At 42.3% G+C, this 18,589-nt stretch overlaps 1 protein-coding gene across 6 annotated transcripts in view; it reads right to left on the bottom strand.

The window, feature by feature from the left end:
• Nucleotides 1-18,589, bottom strand: part of kmt2cb (lysine (K)-specific methyltransferase 2Cb) — a 71,032-nt gene that overhangs the window by 17,598 nt on the left and 34,845 nt on the right. For 4 of the 6 annotated variants that reach the window (XM_028594155.1, XM_028594157.1, XM_028594156.1 and 1 more), the window contains 22 exons: nucleotides 18,222-18,338; nucleotides 17,771-17,875; nucleotides 16,706-16,810; nucleotides 16,411-16,592; nucleotides 15,828-15,992; nucleotides 15,606-15,712; nucleotides 15,291-15,362; nucleotides 14,942-15,154; nucleotides 12,778-12,897; nucleotides 12,365-12,490; nucleotides 12,119-12,249; nucleotides 10,802-10,994; nucleotides 8,583-8,675; nucleotides 8,254-8,301; nucleotides 6,393-6,533; nucleotides 6,247-6,279; nucleotides 5,757-5,903; nucleotides 5,516-5,657; nucleotides 5,161-5,396; nucleotides 4,897-4,970; nucleotides 2,630-2,827; nucleotides 415-2,400 (listed from right to left, as the gene is read on the bottom strand). In XM_028594155.1, coding sequence (XP_028449956.1) covers nucleotides 415-2,400; nucleotides 2,630-2,827; nucleotides 4,897-4,970; nucleotides 5,161-5,396; nucleotides 5,516-5,657; nucleotides 5,757-5,903; nucleotides 6,247-6,279; nucleotides 6,393-6,533; nucleotides 8,254-8,301; nucleotides 8,583-8,675; nucleotides 10,802-10,994; nucleotides 12,119-12,249; nucleotides 12,365-12,490; nucleotides 12,778-12,897; nucleotides 14,942-15,154; nucleotides 15,291-15,362; nucleotides 15,606-15,712; nucleotides 15,828-15,992; nucleotides 16,411-16,592; nucleotides 16,706-16,810; nucleotides 17,771-17,875; nucleotides 18,222-18,338 — 4,734 coding nt within the window. The remainder of the gene's footprint in view (nucleotides 1-414; nucleotides 2,401-2,629; nucleotides 2,828-4,896; nucleotides 4,971-5,160; nucleotides 5,397-5,515; nucleotides 5,658-5,756; nucleotides 5,904-6,246; nucleotides 6,280-6,392; nucleotides 6,534-8,253; nucleotides 8,302-8,582; nucleotides 8,676-10,801; nucleotides 10,995-12,118; nucleotides 12,250-12,364; nucleotides 12,491-12,777; nucleotides 12,898-14,941; nucleotides 15,155-15,290; nucleotides 15,363-15,605; nucleotides 15,713-15,827; nucleotides 15,993-16,410; nucleotides 16,593-16,705; nucleotides 16,811-17,770; nucleotides 17,876-18,221; nucleotides 18,339-18,589) is intronic. The other 2 variants (XM_028594159.1, XM_028594158.1) reach the window with 2 other exon arrangements.

Below are 18,589 nucleotides of genomic sequence, written 5' to 3'. Positions count from 1 at the left end.
TGTAGGTTGTAGGCTCAAACCAAGAAACAGCCATGGTCAGATATTCAGACAGGTTGACCCAAACCCCCAGTTTTAATACATTTATTTGGAAAAGAAAATTAAGACAAATGTAACACTATTACTAAAACTAAATCTGTTGTAATGTCCTGAGTTCCTGGTCCAACTTCGACCTACCATTGATAGCTGTGCACTCACACAGTTCTTCTAAGGAATGAGGGGTTATGAGATGTTTCAGGTGTGCTCACTTAAGGTTCTGCCTCCAGATAAATTATTTACATAATATCGCTAAAGAGGTGGTGGGGGGGGGGGGGGTGTCAATAACTGACTTTGTAATAATTAAACAATTTAACAATTGTTAAACAAAAAACCATGAGTGATAAGTGATGAGATTTAAAATAACATAACAACATGTACCTGTCTCAGTCTTTCCTCACTCTCAGCAAGAGCAACACCCTGAGCCTCGGAGGAAGCACCAGGTATTTGTGGGTTGTTCGACAGTAGGCCTGGGTCTTGAGGGACAGTTCCATTGTTGACCACACATGACTGATCTTTCATTTCCATTTTCTCTATTGACTGTGGACGAGTGGTCATGGGCACTTGCTCGTATGGGTCATGGCCAGGTGTCTGACTGGGTCTTCTGGAGGGTGACTGAGTATATCCATCATCTGAAACACTAGGGTGTTTTGGTGTTTGTGAGCCTGGATGAGAGAAGGGCTCATGAAGTCTACCTTGAGGTGGGGAGAAAAGATCCTGGCTTCCCATAAGCCCTAGCCTTGGCCCTTGTCTGCTGAGCACATCAGGACCAGGCCGTGGGGTCCCTGGAGGCTGGGCGTAGGGGTCATTAAGCATTGGTCTGGGGGCCCCAGGCGGGGAAAACATGTCGCTACTCCCTGGCCGTAATGTCCCAGGTGTACTGGTAAATGTCTCTATTGGCCCCCTCTGACTGCCCGGTGACTTAGAAAACCTCTCTCCCACAGAGGGCCGTGGAGTACCTGGTGGCTGAGCATAAGGGTCCACTGAGTGGGAAGGGGAAATCCTCTGTCCAGGGTGCGACTGATGAGTGAACTGGTTCATCCCACTGGGGCGGGGAGTAAGAGGAGCATGTGAGTAAGGGTCTGTGGATGGGTTAGGGGTGTTTGAAGGCTGACCATAGTTGTCATGTGGACGTGGGGTGCCGGGAGGTCTGGCATATGGGTCAAAAAATGAGCGAGGCTGAGCAGCGGGTTCATTGATGGATCGCTGGTTGCCTGTAGATTGAGAGAAAGGGTCAGCAGCTGGCTTGTTAGGACCAGAGGGCTGGGCAAAGGGGTCATATGTGAAGTGGTCCGGCCTTGGAGTGGAAGGTGCATGGGCATAAGGATTTCTAGACATCTGAGTCATTGGTCCTGGCTGAGCAAATGAGTGCATCTGAGGGTGATGTTGGCCCATTCTAGGAGGACTGGTGAAGTTGTCATTCCCAGATGGTCTTGGGGTATGTGGAGACTGAGCATAGGGGTCATTCTGCTGATTCTGAGAGAACCTGTCAGTAAGATGTGGACCTGGTCGATTGAAGGGATCCTGAGCCTGAGGAGGGGGCATAGGTGTTTTGAACAGAGGGATCGAGCCAGACTCATTACTTCCAGGGATTGGTGTTAGTAAAGGCCTTGAGTAAGGGTCAGACAAGATCATCCTGTTCTGGGCCATGCGCTGATAGGCCTCAGTTCTTATCATGGGCCTTGAGTATGGGTCTCTGACTGGAGAACCCATTGGGGGCCTTCCCTGAGCAGCTTGACTGGCCCTGGGGGGACCCATAGGCTTCAGGAAAGGGTCCATTTCCCCTGTTGGCCTTGGGGTGTCGGGCGGTTTGGCATAAGGGTCACTGCTCATGGATGTTGGAGATCCAAAAGATTCATGAGCAGGAGAGGGCCTCCCTCTGTCTTGCTGCTCCATCAAGGACGTGGGGGATTTACCAGATTCCACAGGCATTCTGCGACATGCATTTGGCCCAAGAGTTGGCGGTCTTGGGGTCCCGACCATCTTGGCATATGGGTCCCATGGAGAAGAGGGTCTTGAACCAGAGGAACCTGGTGAGAATACCTGTGGGGATTGAGGTTGGGAGGAAGAGCCAGAAGGAGGGGGAGGAGGGGGTCGTAAGAACACATCCTCTGGGGGACCTGAAGTGGGCGTCCCTGGTAGCTGTGGCCTGGCAAAGCCATCTTTAGAATTCAGCTGCTGCAAGGGGGACATGCTTCCATTGCTGGGCTGGGAGGCTGGGCTCTGGTTTCCACTGTTGTTGCCATCTCCCTCTGACTGGCTGTTGGTCTGCTGCTGCTGCTGTTGCTGGAGTTGCTCATTCTTAACTTGCTCCAATTTCTGAGTGGCTTCAATTTTGGCTTGCTGTTTGCTTTTCTGCCTCATTTGCTGTTGAAAGGGCACAGTGAAAAGTGGGATTAGACATCAAAAAGGGATGCAGCAAATATCAGTCTCATGCCAAAAATGAACTGGACCTACTAACCACCAATGTCATCAGGGTTAATGTGGAGGATAGTGCAGTTGTTTAGGGAGCTTTACTAAACCACCACTTCTTAGCTGTCTTAATATAAAGTGGACCTGCCGCTGCATTCCCTGACTTCATTGCATACACTCTTACCTGTCTAAACTTCCACTCTTGTTCATGCTCTGACTCTTTTGGTTTCAAAGGGTCTTTAAACAGCAGTTCTGTGTCTAGTGGTATGTTGGGATCAAACACCTCAGGGGGCTGTTGCTGTGGATGGTGCCTCTTCACCGTCTCATTCGACATCTGGACTTTGTTGATGCGCAGGGCTGCTCGGTTATCTCTTGCCTTTTGCTAAACAGCAAATCAATCGCAAAACAAAAACACTTAATTAACACAAGATTGCAGAAAAAAAAATTACCTATGCAACCCTGATTATCTGAAACAAGTGTAAACTGGAGAAATGTCACGCATACTACTACTACTACTACTACTACTACTACTACAAAAACTGGTGTGTATGTAACATTCAATTATTTCCCAAAAACCTCCCACATGTATGTGTGGAGGATCTCCCAGCATTGCTAAGCTAGTACAAAAACAGGGGGGGTTGGAAAGCTACAACATGCACAAAGAAAAGAAAATAATCTCTGGAGTGGAGATTCCCTTATCATTGGCAAAGAGTTGACACTTGGTGGTGACAGTGAGAAAGGGGTCTCAGGGCTCGACATTAACTTTTTGAGGCACTTGTCCTTTGGACAAGTACATTTACCGTTCACTTGTCCATGCACAAAAGACACTTGTCCGGGTAAAGATTTATCATTTTATAATTTTTTTTGTGTGTTTTGCTAATGCAGAATTCGAACAAACCATTGAAAGCATCCAAACACTATCAACATTAATAAAATTCAGTTGAACAGTAGAAACAAACGTGTTCCAACCATAGATTTCCCCTTCAACAAGAAAAAAGGATCTCCAGACTCATAATACAAAGTAATACGTTTCACACCGGTGTGCAGTGTATCACCAGAGGTAGTGGTGACTTGAACTTATACTATATCTAAAATAATTTTGTAGACATAACAATGGATTTTGCCACCAAATGTTGGTGTTAACATTTTTTTTTTTTTTTTTTTTTCTTTTTTTTACAATTTCACTTTCTACCAGGCAGAGGCTTATTTACCAAGGGATCCTTTAAAAAGTGTAGCTACTTTATAGTTGATTATTACCCGATATTTAATCCGCAGAGCTGAGGTTTTACAATAACTGACGGACCAACGAGCAGTGGAGTAGTAACGTGACGAGGCAGAGAGCCTGCCGCTAAATGAGTCAAATTGACTTCATGCTTCATCCACACAAAGCACAATGCTATCGCCACGAGTGACAGCTTTATTCGGCTTGTATTCTGTGAACGATGTGGCAACGGGGTAACGTTAAGGCGGAGTTAGCAAGCTAACGTTAGCGAACTAACACCGGCTGGTTGGTTGCTGGTTCCGCCGTGCTTTTATGCTGCATCGCTTACAGAGAATGAGCTGAACAGCTAGCTAGCAGCGGTCCGCTGACCCACTGCCGCTGGGTCTAACGTTAGGGGTCCGCGGCCCCAGATTGTGGGAAAAAAATGTATTTGTTTCAAATCGGTAACAGACGTAATGACTGGAACATAACGTTAAGTAACATGGCATTTTATTTTGTTTTATTTGAGTTTTAACTTGTCCAGTGGGGCAAGTAAATTTCTCTTCCACTTGCCCTACAAAAAATCCACTTGTCCCGGACAAGCGGACAAGCCTTAATGTGGAGCCCTGGGTCTCCATCCCTCAGGCTAGAGTAACCTTACAATATGGGCATGGCTGGAGAAAGAACTCCATGGCCCAATGGATGTTTAAAAATATTTATTTGATTAGGTAAGGCACTATATAACTGTTCAAGGGATAAGTGTTACCCATACCATTTAGTAACATATTTGTACTGTACTGTATGTAGCACAGAAAGGTCATGCCGTTACTGTAAATCAGGTATCTCAATAATTGGGATAGTGAATAGAAAAATCTCTATCTGAGAACTGCCACCATGTAACGAGTGGCAAAATACCATTACAATCACAAATTCAGGGTACATTTTTTACTCAAGACTAGGTCTTGGCCTCTGCCAGATAAAATTACTTCTAGTGAACTTAATTACTGAGACCACAGTGAGTTCTAACACTGAGCAGGCCTTCCTATGTTAATTAGTTCATCTGTGAATGGCCGGATTTCAAATTGCATTGGCAAGAGGCAAGAGGCCAGATGCGATAAAGGAGTCTGCCTTCTGCATACTAATATGTCAGTGCAACTAGTAGTGACAGTTTGATGTCTGGCATGGTTCAATGTGTTTAGACTGTGAGATAGTTGAAGAAAATCTGTAAATTTAAGAGTAAGTGATCTTACCACATATGGGGCCCTGTCTTGTGAACTAGCTTTCCTCCAAAGTTTTGCAATTTGCTTTACTCTTGTAGACCAGTCTGTTGAAAGAAAAAGAGTTGTCGTCATGCCAACAGTCTCACAGAGCATAGAAGGTATTTTTGTACAGTGTGACTGAGACAGTGCATTGGGCACACCCAAACAAAAAGCCATAGATAAGCAGAATTAATTGCAATGATGACAATAACAACATGGACAAAGGGGGAAATATATGTTAATGTATGTACAAACCTGGGTATTCTTCTTTGAGGTTGGGGAAATTGACATTGGTATATAGGACAGGCGCTACAGTGGCTAGCTCTCCAAGTGTCTCCTCCTTCTCCCACTTGAGTGTACTCCTTTGGGCATTTGACATGGCTTCAGTCTCCCCCTCAGGCAGGGGTCCAGGTGTTGTAGGGCCGGGGCCATGGGCAGGGGAGGGCCATGGACCGACTGCTTCTCTAGGCATCTGATTAAACTTTCTATCCCTGTAACAACAAAGGAAAACAGCTCAAATTTAATCACAGCACTGTGGTTATTGCAGAGAACAAAAGAAAAAGAAAATTTTGAATATTTAATTGTTTAAAGGAAGTCAGCAATACATTACCTTGGATTGTCAGTGAAAGGCATACGGTTAAGAGGGGAGAAATTTTCTGGGATGCAGGGCCCTGCTCCAGGATTTGTAGGGAAGCGTTGGTTTGGTCCCATCATGCCATTGATCATCGGCATCCTTGGAAACATGGGATTCCCTACACACACGATTTAAGAGGTGAATTGGATGCATAGATTTTCAAAAACAACAGATACAAATGCTACCTCTGACAACGACAAGGTGCTTAATAATGTACCTGCATTGGGGTGAGGCATACTAGTGCCAGGTGTGGCAGGGAGGGGCCCTGAACCCTGGGGGTGAGGCACCTGTGGTAGAGGAGGATGGCTCATGCTGGGGCTAAGGACTGCTGTGAAGAGATCCTCCACATCTTTGCCCTCCAGCTCTGTAACAGAGTGTACAAGTACAATGATGTGTGTGCATATAATACACACAAAGGTACTGTAGGAGTAAAGGTGGTTAAAATGAATAAGAATTCAGAATGTCAGATTTGATTCCTCTTGTATTTATTATGAGAGATAACTGGATACTTCTTTTTCTTTCTGTCTTAAAGACACCTGGGCAATTTATCTTACCAACCTGTAAAACATTATTTAACAAAACACTTAACACTGGTCAAAGTGCTGTAACAAAGCTGCATAGGGAGTTTACGGTCACAATAATAAGGGTGGGACACGGATGGTTCCAAGCTTACAGTTTTGTAAAAAAAAAATAATGAAATTACAAACCTGGAATTTTGTAAAGTTTGCTGAGAATTGATTCTGAAATAACGAAAGAATTAGAGAAAACAGATCATTATGCATCCTGTATAAAGTTTTAAAATAACAGTGTAAAACAAATGAAAGTGTCTGGATGCCTGGTCTCTTGCACTGACCATCAGTGACCATCTTGTCCAGCTCTGGGCTGAGAATGCCGTCCAGGGGTTCCTCAGGGAGGGTTCGAGGTGTCCTCCGGCCAGCCTGAGAGTGGAGAGCCACCGGGGAACTTTCTGCCAGGGGCCCAATGTCCAGACCAGCTGTGGAAACACACAGACATACAAAAACAAATCATAACACGCACGCACGCACACACGCACACACACACACACACACACACACACACACACACACACACACACACACACACACACACACACACACACACACACACACACACACACACAGACAGACAGACAGACAGACAGACAGACAGACAGACAGACAGACAGACAGACAGACACACACAAAACAACCAACAAAGAACGTGATCACAAATATAGACGTGAAGTAAGAACATATTTATTGTCTTAACAGCCTGAGGAATACAAAACCGAACAGTATAGGATTACAGCTCCTTGGGGTCCCTGTGTTGTTTAAAAGCAGTGTTTTGGGAACTCTAAAGAGGCAGATAGGTCATACTAATTCTCAGTAAAAGTAAACAAACACTCGAATGTGTGTGTGTGTGTGTGTGTGTGTATGTATGTATATATATATATATATATATATATAAAAAAAACACACCTCATCTTTTAAATCGCTGATCAAAACCATGTAAATAATCTGGGTTACTACACTGCTATTAGATTATATCAAAATGATGGATTCTCTATCACTGCAAAACCGTTTTCTGACTCTTGTCTATACTTTTCATTTATTCCATACTTTCTTCAACACAAAACTTTCTACCAACATAAGGATGGATGTAAGCAACCAATTTGCAATATCTGTAGTAGAACAAAATTATATCAGCCCTTAAGGCATCTAGGCTGAAAAAGTAGTTACATGCAGTCTTCTTGCCACAGGACTGAGAACAGAAGACCTTCACAGTCTTTAGGAACTGGAAAGACATTCTCCAAAGGCTTCCTAATGCTGCATTTCCACTGCATGGAACGGTACGTGACGGATCTCTACCCAATCAACTGCAATTGCAAAAGTTGTGGATAGTACCTGATATTACCCTTTTTTGGTACCAGTGACAAGGTTTCAAGCGAGCTGAGTAGATACGAGAAGGTGGAGGTAGTGCAGATAACTGACTGGTCAGAGACGATCTTCACTAGCGTCATGGGACATCCTGCACAAACCCACCATTTTTAGATAGCCAAGCTATCGTCAATAGCAACCACAATTCTTTTATTCACTCGACCCAGATTTAAAAAATGGCAGGCCGCACAACTACGCCGTACAATTGACAAAGTGCAGACGTTCCTCTGGTCTGCCGATGAAAGGATTCAGCGAGTGTTGCGTTAAAGTTTAACGAGGCATTGCTGTGGCTATCAGCTGAGAATCCCACCTAGACTGAGGAGGTTCTAGCCACAGTTGAAAACAAAATAAAGAAAAGGACCTGGTACCAAAAGTGACTTGGGTCAAGCCGAGCCATGAGGTGGAAATGAGGCATACATTTCTTGGTTCTAAACTGTTGATTTATTGAATGTCAAAATGGCTTTGTCAGCTAGTTTCTTTGCTATCTTGAAGACATCTTCAGTCAGCCAGCTATGAATTTGTTTTTATTTATTTCCCCACTGTGAAAGGGTTTAGGAGGTGCTCAAACAAAGACTGACACACCATATGCATTTGAGTGAACACTGTACTGGGTTAGGTAAGCACTAAGCAGTTTATGAGTGTTAAAACAATCTGAAATGGTTAAGAAAAAGCTAAGTATGAAGCAGCTTATATGCATGCACACTCAAATAGAGACAAACACTGTAAAAGAGGAAGAATGCACTAAAGCAAGGGATTAGTAGGCCATAGCACCCTTACCAAAAGGAGGAGGTGAGCTGTCAACCTGGAAGGGGCAAAAATCAAGACCTACAAGGACCCAAAACCAGATAAAATGAGTGAAAAAATAGTGAAGACAGCACTAGCACAACACGCTTGACAATGCAAACAAACAAAAGATAAAACCAAAAATGAACAAAAAGTATTGTTAAAGAATGTGACAGTAAAAAAATCATTAAGTGGTGAAAGCAAAATAAACTTGCTGTCCGAGGATAATTTTGAACCGGGAGGAAAAGATTTTGTAAACCCACGGCTAGGCGACTATTAATAAACTCTTGCCACTGTGACTGCCTGTGAGATATATGACGCACCAGAGTCACCGCTTGGCTTTCCGAGCATTCCCAAGATGTCTGCATCAGTGTTCAGAACATCAGATAGATCAACTAATGGTTCCTCAGACGTCTCTGTAGATGGGGGGAAAAAAAAAGGAAGAAACAAAAAAAGAAAGAAAACCAAACAGTCACAAATCATAATTGATGGTGACGGACATGAGAATGCGATCTGGAACCATTTGTTTGTATGCCACATGTAGAATTTGCTCTTGAGTAAACAAGAGAATAAACTGTATCTAACAATAGGTTAATCGACTGGCCTCTGAAAGACTTGAAATGCACTACACCAAATCTTCCAACAGTATTGTTTAACTGATTAAAGTAACCGTCAGAAAAGTGCTGCCAAAGATATGAACTGTAATAATGGAATATCAACATACTAAAACATACTGAGGTTGGATAACACTGTTCTCCCAAGTAAACATTATGGATTAATTTAATGAAGTTGTTGCAAAATGCTCCTCAACCAAGCATGGTGCAGTCAGTTCTATGCTACAGTGTTTTCCCTTAAAAATGTTCTATTTCTTTCTTATTGTCTGAAGGTCACAGTCGTCAAGGTTACAGTTTTACTTCTTCAAACTGTTAAAACTGGTGTTTATTTGCCATATCTCACTTTTTAAACTGCAGCACACCATTTTCTGAACTGCAATATCATCGCTGATACCTAGTAGTACCACCCGTGATACCCATCTTTTGAATTTTTATAAACAACACTACTGCATATGAGTTGGTATTATGTCAAACTCATCATCAAATCTACTTAAAACGAAAGTTATCAATAAAACTATGGTTCTATGAATCCCGAATGACCGCCAGAGGGCTCCGTCACTTGGAATCCCCGTGAACCCGAAAGAAGATACCGTAACTGATGACACCGGAACATATAGCCTCTCTCGGGTCATCAACGGGTCCAGTCACGTTGTTGGTATACATACCCGAACTGCGCATGCGCAAAAGGGAATATTCAGTGCTTTAAGTATGGGATGAAATAGCAGGGATGAAATAGAACTAACTGTTTTAATACTTAATATTCAGCCAAATTCAAAGATTGACTATCAAAGAACTAAAGCGTAAGGATTGTCCGATATATTTTCAGTAATTTGACTCTTTTCTTTGATTTCACTCTTTGCCAATATAAAAGGCGGTCAAAGAATTTCTGGTATTTTAGCACCCTTTAGACCCTATCCCTAATCGCCTGACACTGATTTGATGTGCCACACTAATACTTTACAATAGGATGTAATTCAAACATTAGGACAATCCCAGTTTACTTCTGATGCAGTTCAGCTACTGGCTGTGACAAGGAAAGCAATAATCAGTCTACATTAGTTATAATGGTTTTCTGCGGTTTATTTACAGTACACATTGGCTTAAGTAATAGATTTTGAGCATGCATGGACCTTAGTGAGTGGTGTGTTGACAGACACTTTAATGGTAGTGGCTGTGCTCCACTTGGCAATAAAAACATGTTAAACCACTGTGAGAGTGCATGAATCTTTCATTCATTGCAAACTTTTTATTTAATATTTGGACAGCTTTAAAGTGTTGGCAAAGACAGTATGATACATTTTCAATTTGGAATCAGCCTTGACAAGCCACTGTTACTACTCTGTTTCAGACACGTGGTATATTTTTTCTGGCTGCATAACATTACACAACGGATGTCATTCAGGGCAGCGCAAGGGACATACGTGCCGTTTCATGTAAAACTGAGAGAACGGTCGAGAGAGCAGGAGACGTATGAGTGGGCAGGCGAGGCAGAGCGTGCTTGCAAAGAAAACTGAAACTTCATTTGATTTAGTATATTTGGAATTCTATGTAATTCTTTGGCGTAGCAGTAAAGTGAATAGAGCTGTAGCTACACAAATTAGTATGTGAACACTAATGACCAGAGATTAACCTTTGACACTTTGACTTTGTGTTTTGTATGAATGGGTGAAATGTGGTTTGGACATGTGTTCCACTGAACACATGTGTCCTGTGTGAAAAAGGTTAATACTCTCATGGGGGGAGCAAAATGCCAATAAAATAAGAGATACCCCTGTAGTGTCAGGCATTTCCAATACCTGCATGGATTCCTTTCCAGTTCAAATTTAAGCCGCAGTTATTTGGTCAAATCTAATATTTAGTCCAACGCTTTGAATCAATGAATCCTTACATCCCTTGTCCTGGAAAACTAAAGTAATGTGTGTACGTACGTGCTGCTGCTGGTCTGGTGGGAAGAGATGTTGCTGAGGCGCTGAGCAGAGGGTCTGATGAAGGGTCCAGGAAGCTGGTGGTGGGGTGCTTCCTCTCCACTTGGCTTTGCCCTTCTTCCAGTAAGCCTGATTCGACCACCTGCTGCCTGCTCTGCTTGCTTTTGTCCAGTAGGTCCTTTCCAAAGAATGCCTCCTGAACATGACAACACAAGGGACTGGTCAAGTCTCTCTGTGTTGACACTTTTCTTCAAGGACCGTCAGCTTACCTTTCTTGACATCATTCTTGGGAAACACATCACCATGTCACATTATTCAGCACACATTGAAGGCCCATGAGAACTGACCGAAGTGAAACAGATAGGCTCGAACTAACAGTCATGTTGCTGCTGACCTCACTCTTGTGAGCCCCCCACCACTTATACCCACAAGTCATCTACTATCCATAAAGACATGTAACTGCAGCTCCCTGCTGCACCAGGACATTAAAAGCCCAACGTGTTGCTATTTCAATAATTAATGAAATGTGCTTCACTGTGTTGGACCTTTAGGTGGGACTAAACATCCCCCGACTGTGGTGGGATAAAGCAGCACTGACAGCTGCCGGTGTCTTAATGCACATCACATATCTCTGTTTTGGCCAACAAAAGGGGACACCGAGATACTGGCTAGAGACAGGGAGCCATCTCCGGTTAAGCTTTTGTATGTCAATTTACAACACAGACAGGAGCCATTTAAAAAGCACGATCAGAGACGAGTATCCTCTACAGTGAGTTCCTTTAGGCTGTTCCTCTTTCAAAAAAGCTCACAGAAGGGTTCTGTAAGTGGTTTCCAGGCAATGTACTTTGGATTCCCAACCTTCCCAAGGGTGAGATAAAAGGTATTTTATGAAGATATGGCATGACAAGACCAGACAATCTGTGCATATGAACAGGAGGCTTGCATAACAATAAAACAAAAATAGATTTGCAATCAACTGATGAAATTAGATGTTTTAACGCAATATTTTCTCTCGCCATGACAGGTGCCTTTTAGAATATGAAATGGTTAAAATATGGTATATGTGTTGGCAAAATGAGCTGAATAAAATTAATAAAAAGTTGATTATTATTGAAGCCAGTTATTTGTAGATACCGTGTACAAAATTGAGAAAGACTTTTTTTTTTCTACACATTGATCAGAGTTACAATATAATACCCCAACAATGGTTGTATAGTGGTTTACTCTTTATGGTTATATAGTCATATAATTTCATATTATGTGCCCATTATGTTTGTACACAGTATTAGAGGCAAGAGTGTGCTATCAAAGGGGACGGACCTGCAGGTAGGCAGGAAAAGCTTCCTCCAGTTTTGTTTTCTTCTTTCGGTAGCGTTTCTTTATTTTTTCTTGGACCTCTGGTCCAGGGGGCATCTCATCCACAGGGGTATCAGGCAGAGCCTCTGTCCATCCTACAAAAAAAAAGAGAATAGTGACACACATAAAATCACATACAAACATAAATTGACAGTTCAGAGGAAAATCTATTATAATACAGATGTGTGTAGAAAGTAAAGGTGTACAGACCCCCATCTTTTCCAAAGGGATTCTCTGACACAGAGCCAGTGGAATCCTTTCTGCAGATGGCTCGTTTGGCTTTGCCTGGACCTTGACCTGGACGACTCCTCTGGCGGACCATGAACCCACCAATGCCTTGAAAGAAGAGGTTATTCATTTATTAGCAATCAATCAATACATATACCAAAAAAACCTATTTTCATTACAATCATGGAGGTGATTTGAGATATATTGACTTTGATTGTATGGATGGTTCTATTAATTGTCCAGTGTGTCAGCATGAAAGCTCAGAAACACTAGATAGAGCCCTGAGTACATCAGAGGCCCTGAGATGGCAGTGCTTTGCTACAGCTACAACGTCGGGCATGTACTGCACCATTTTACGCTTCAGAGGAGCTGTCTCCTTCAATCAGGTGCCCTACCCGGCCGGTACGGTTTCCTTTTCCTCTTCTTGCCGCCGTCAGCCCCCTTGGAGTCGTCTTCTGCTGGCTCTCGCTCCAGACTCGAGTCAGACTTCGTCTCACAATCTAGGAGCTCCGCCTCTGCAAGAGGGAGAGAGCACTGATGATGAGTGACAGCCCTGCGGCAGAGAACACCCCAGCCAGGCCCCTCAACACAGCCACAAGGGTCAATTCTATCTGAACTGCACTCAGTGGCAGGACATTAGCCTGATTGAAGTTAAGTTCCCCAGTTCCATTTCTATGGACCTTCATTTTCTTTGTTATTTTTTTAAACTCTGACTAGAGAAATAATTGCATAGGTTTAAATAATGGGTAAACTATAGGGCTGCTCCCTCTTAGTCGATTAGTCGACTAATCGGTCGTTTTGGTCTTAGTCAACTTAGATTTCTTTAGTCGATTAGTCAAGTTTTATACTTTTTTCATGCTGAATGACTTATTTCCAAGAAACGTACGAGCACATCTCTGGTAAACAAGAATTAAAGTGGTGCTTTTGCATGACTCTTTGCGGAGAAACTCAGATTTATAGATTTGTCGAATAAATCAATTGTATCGACTATTCGATTAGTTGATTTAATCGACAGATCTATAAATCTGAGTGTTAGTCGACTAAGAATTTCTTTAATCGAGCATAGCCCTAGTAAATTAATTGTATTACTACTAATTAGGGGTATCCCGAGCCGATCATCTGGATCGTACCAATTAATTGGTATTGATTATATGAAGCAGGACCCATTTCTGCTGAAACATTGAATTGTAGTCGTAAAGCACAGCAAAATAAGAGCGACTAGCAGTTTCAACTAATAATATTTACACTGACAGAAAATATCAGCAAACATGCTGTAGTGAGCAAATCTCATCAGTATTTTGACCGTGCTGTGTATATCAGTCTATATATCTTGTCCAAAACTTGCCACCATAACACTTCCAGACTTCAATCTCTACAGTTATTAAACAAAGCAACACAGGAAAATACAGAAAAATATTGTTGGGGTACATTAAAAGGAATCTGTGATGCAGGTTACATTCTGTTAATGCAGCGCTAACTCTCAAACATATCAGAATTAGATCAGCTTTAGTAATTCTAAGTGTAAACTGTACAGCTGTATAAGGTTTGAAAAACATTAAAAGTCAAACTGGGAGAAAACAAGATTCGGTGGAAACCTGGTATATGGCTGGGCTGTGTATGTTCAATGTGCCAAATTGTGCCCCAACTGTCACAGGTACAGTACAGTCAGCAGTGTCTGTAATGTGAATTCCTGGATATTAAATGTTCATGTGTTAATTTTCTGAGAGATCCCACTAATATTTGTTCTTAAAGTGTACTAAAGTAGCATATCATATGACTTTGTTAAGCCATGTTTGAGTCAATAATTGAGGACTATATAATCATGCTATTTTCAACAATTTGTGGTTCTGGATTACTCATCTAATGTGGTATTGTTCTATTTCAGTCACTTGCCAACACACAGTGGACAGGCAATGGTATGCGACATGCGCACAGCCTCAAATGTTGAAACACAGCAAGATAACTTTCCCGCTCCAGCTTCTAGACCGTGGTAGGGAGGTACAGTGGAGATTTTCTTTACTTAACTTGGGTCTTGAGGAACTGAAACCACTGTACATTTACTACCATTTGACAACTTTACTGCCAATTTCTTCTCTGCTCCGATCGCCAACAGCTGTCTGCTCTGAGCGCATGCACCGCCACTCTCTCTCCCTCGCTCGACCACACACACTCACTACGCACACACGTTGCAGCTATTCCTAAAAGCAGCTAAGCTACTCTTATAACATGTGCATCAAACTGTGTCAACCCCCTACACATTTGCAGAAACAACAAGCACCACCTATGTATTAAGGAAGTGAATCAGATAATTGATCGTGAAGTCAAAGACATTAACAGTGGAAACACGAAACACCAACACTTGACTGACCAATGGTGTAACTTCATCACTGACTCAGTCAGTGAGAGACTTTCGTTTTTATAGGGCTGTCCTCGCCTTGCTGCGCTCCAGCAAAAAACAACATAAACAAAAAAGCCAATACCGATAGTCCAAGTCACTACTGTACTGAAGGCCTCTAGTTAGCAGTCTGAGATGAAAGAAGAGGCTTGTGCGAGAAGTACCTCTGTTGTCCTCTATGTCTTCATCACGAGAGTGCTCTGAGAGGGGGTCTACGGGAGCCTGAAGCACTGCCACACTGTTCTGGTTAATGATCTTCAGCTTTAGCTTCGGCTTGGGTTTCCTGCGCCGTGATGCTGTAGCAGACAAGCTCTGGAGCTGGCAAAGCCCTGACTCTGTCAAACAAACACCATCCTGGGTGTAGGTCCTCGACAGATCTGAAAAGACCAAAAACAAACATGGCTAGAATGAGCATGTATTGTATAAACTGAAGTCAAATGACCATTTTGTAGAGAGAAACATTTTCTTTATGTTGCAATTTTTAATCCATCAATTTTGAAGCTCTGAACTTACCCATTTCTTTAGCCTTTGTGACAATCTGCGTCATAAGTACGGGCTCAATGGCGTCTCTGGCCTTGGTCACAACTGCAGCAGCATAAAACAAAAGCCATGGAAAACAAACAGCAGAAACGGGAGGATGTCAATAGTTGAGTCTATTCACTTACAGCAGACACACACAAAGAGGAATACTATGCTTCAAAAAAGAAAATTCCTGCACTCTGCTCTTGCTACAACATCACCATTTACTGAAGAAACTAATGTTTTGATCCCTCTGGACCTTTGTCAAGTATTGAGTATTTTCATTAATCCGGAATATTATGCTCCCACCTTTAGTGGTCTTGAAAGCTCGGCACATTGTGCAGTCGAAGCTACTGTCTACAACTTTTTCGACATCTTCGTCTGAATGGAGACCCTGACAAGACGCATGGAACCATCTGTGGATAGAAGAGAAGGTTAAGATAAGAAGCAACTATGTAAAAAAAAAAAAAAAAAAAAAAAAAAAAAAAGTTTGGGGGTATTTTTCTTAGGTATTGCAGAAACACTGCACACCTGTCACATTGCCGGCACTGCACAATTATGGTGCCTTCACTGTAGTCCAACAGGCAGATGGGGCATGTTGCAAGGCTGGCACAGGGGGCACACTGGGTATAATTATTCTGCCACTCACACCTTAGGCCTGGGGTAGTGGCACCACACTGGGTACAGGACACACACCTGCAGGAGACAGGGAGGACGGAGGTCATTCTACCCAGGTTACCTCAAAGATAATAACGCAGATGTAGATTAACTGTAAAGCAAAAACCCTGCCTACTCACTTCACGGTCAACATGCTGCAAATATGAAATTCTTTTGCTTTTCATTTGTAATTTTTAGAATCTTAAATTATCCCCACTGAAATATTTAAGACATTCCCTTTACATGGCTTTGTATAGTTGAAAGACAGTGCAGATGTACTTATATTTATTGATCTGGCCTGAACTGCTTACTACAACATCAAACAGCAGAGTGTTTAATATGTACAATTCTTTCATGCTTTACATGCGTCATGCTACTAAACTTAACACAAATTCAATTGTAATTTAAATTATGCCTGTTGAAGCTAATTTGGCTGAGATGATCACATGTCACTCACCATTTGCACTTCCAGCTGTCCTTGGGCACGTTCTGCAGTGGAGGGTCCAGGCAGTAGGTGTGATAGCTAATGTCACAGTCATCACACAGTAGCAAGCGGCCAGGATCTGTGGCCTGGCCACAGGCCTCGCACACTGTGCACTCCAGACAACGCCAGCCTTTACTCAGCACCACCTTGGTGATCTGTGAAAGCAACGATGGGACATTCATATGTAGGCCATATGATAAGATGGTATTTCTGCTATGTACTTGTAGTATCATGTTTATGCAGTGTACAAGCTAAATAGTAAATGTACCTTAATGCCAACACAGAATGGATGGTAGCACTGGCCACATTGAGCACAGGCCAAAAGACGGCCCTCTGCACCAAGGCCAAAACTCCCACACACCACACACATGTCCTAAAAGGAAATAAGACATCATTACCCCATTTCACTAAGGCAGTTCAGTTCAGACACTGAAATTCTAGAGTTAGAACAAGTCCCATTTTTGTAATTCCTATTTACCCAGTTAATATACCTTCCTTGTTTAAAAGACAAAATAAAGAAACTAGTCCGCTAGTGTCAGTTTCAGGGCTTTTCACCACCCAATCACATAGTTATCAATATGTTCTGTCACTGGCGCTGTAATTAACAGTCATTATCAGTATGTTGTTGCATGCTATCTCTAATACGGAATGAATGAAAATGCTTTCTTCACCCTGATGCAGCACTGTCAATAACAACTTGCACTTGTCTTCTATCCTCTAATATAGCTGTGCAAAAAACATAGTGAATAGCAATGTAATAGGAATACAGGACATTATTGGAAACATTTGCCTTTAAAAGACCTTTTTTAACCAGAATGATTGAGTGAGCCCTTTTCAGCCTGCATTCACAGCCGAGAGCTAGATAGAACAGTCTTTTAAGCGCTGATCGGTTTCACTTGAGCCCTTCAGGGGTTGGTGCCTTGATAAGCAGCACCTCATCTGTATTGTTTAATTATATGAATAGTTATCTAACACTAAAGGATTTTAACATCTGAAATACTCTCCCACACTGCTAACTTTATAGTTACTGCTGTCTCGAAAACGTTGATGATGTTAACGGTAGCTGCCAGTCAAGTATTGTTTGCAGAATTAAACTGAATACAGGAATATTGAAGACAGAAAGTTAGAAACAATAAAATTTGAATATGATCCTGCTTTACATAACTGCATTTCCTGCAGGCATTTGGCAGTATCTCTACAAGAATTAATGATCTCCAGTGGGAGAGGTCTTTAAGCACAGATTTAATTTCAGGCCATCTTAAGTGAATTGAGAAATTCAAGGATGAGGATTCACAATGAATACATCAGCAACTCAAGTATTAAAAACAAAAACCTGTTTTAGCGTGAAACTGTCATTGCTGGAGAATATGACCACCGTGTTATGCATGGCATTCTCTTCCTCCTCCTTGACTGGGTATGGTGTTTCTATTGTGGTGACCTGCATATCAGGGAAACAAAAATTAAAAATAAACAACACAACACAGTGTGATGACATAGGCAGTATCATCATTTTCCACTATCAAGATCCACAGTTATGACAAGAATAGTTACTATCATCTATTTCTATATATCATTCACTGCTGAGTCATCATTTGGAAGGATTGAGGAAAGGGGCAGTCTTTACAATAAAAGGCAACTAGCAAACAGTTAACTCCGTCTGTAACATTAATGCGGCTTACAATATATCATCCCTGTCTTCAGCTGGAGGGAAAATAAACACTGCTTTTTAAATAGTGCAACATTTGCCAGAGATGTCACAATGTTACCCAGCTGACAGCACATACCCCAGGGTTCATGCCGGGAATAACTCCATTCTTGCCTCTGGCCCTGCCACGTCCAGCTCTACCTGACAGACCAGCCCCTCTGGGCCTCCTCCTCCCAGGGAAGCCTGAGCCTCGACCCTATAGAGAAAAGACAAAAATCAGAAAATGTGTAGTACGGCACCTAAGGAGACAATATAGACATATTGTACGGGAACATAGTGACAATGACCACTCCCCCAACTAAAAATAGTTTGCAAAAGTTTGTTTTTCTTCGAATCATGAATCATTAAGTCATAGTTTGCTCAGTGCACAGACAAATATTTGTGACTGCACAACAGGAACATCATCGTTCATCCAGTTCTAGAAGGGTAATGTAAGTTATGGTGTTC

This window comes from Perca flavescens, chromosome 12 (genome assembly GCF_004354835.1).
Source record: "Perca flavescens isolate YP-PL-M2 chromosome 12, PFLA_1.0, whole genome shotgun sequence".
NCBI lineage: Eukaryota > Metazoa > Chordata > Actinopteri > Perciformes > Percidae > Perca > Perca flavescens.
Note: the sequence above shows the minus strand (reverse complement) of the source record. Positions and strands in the feature narration are given on the sequence as shown.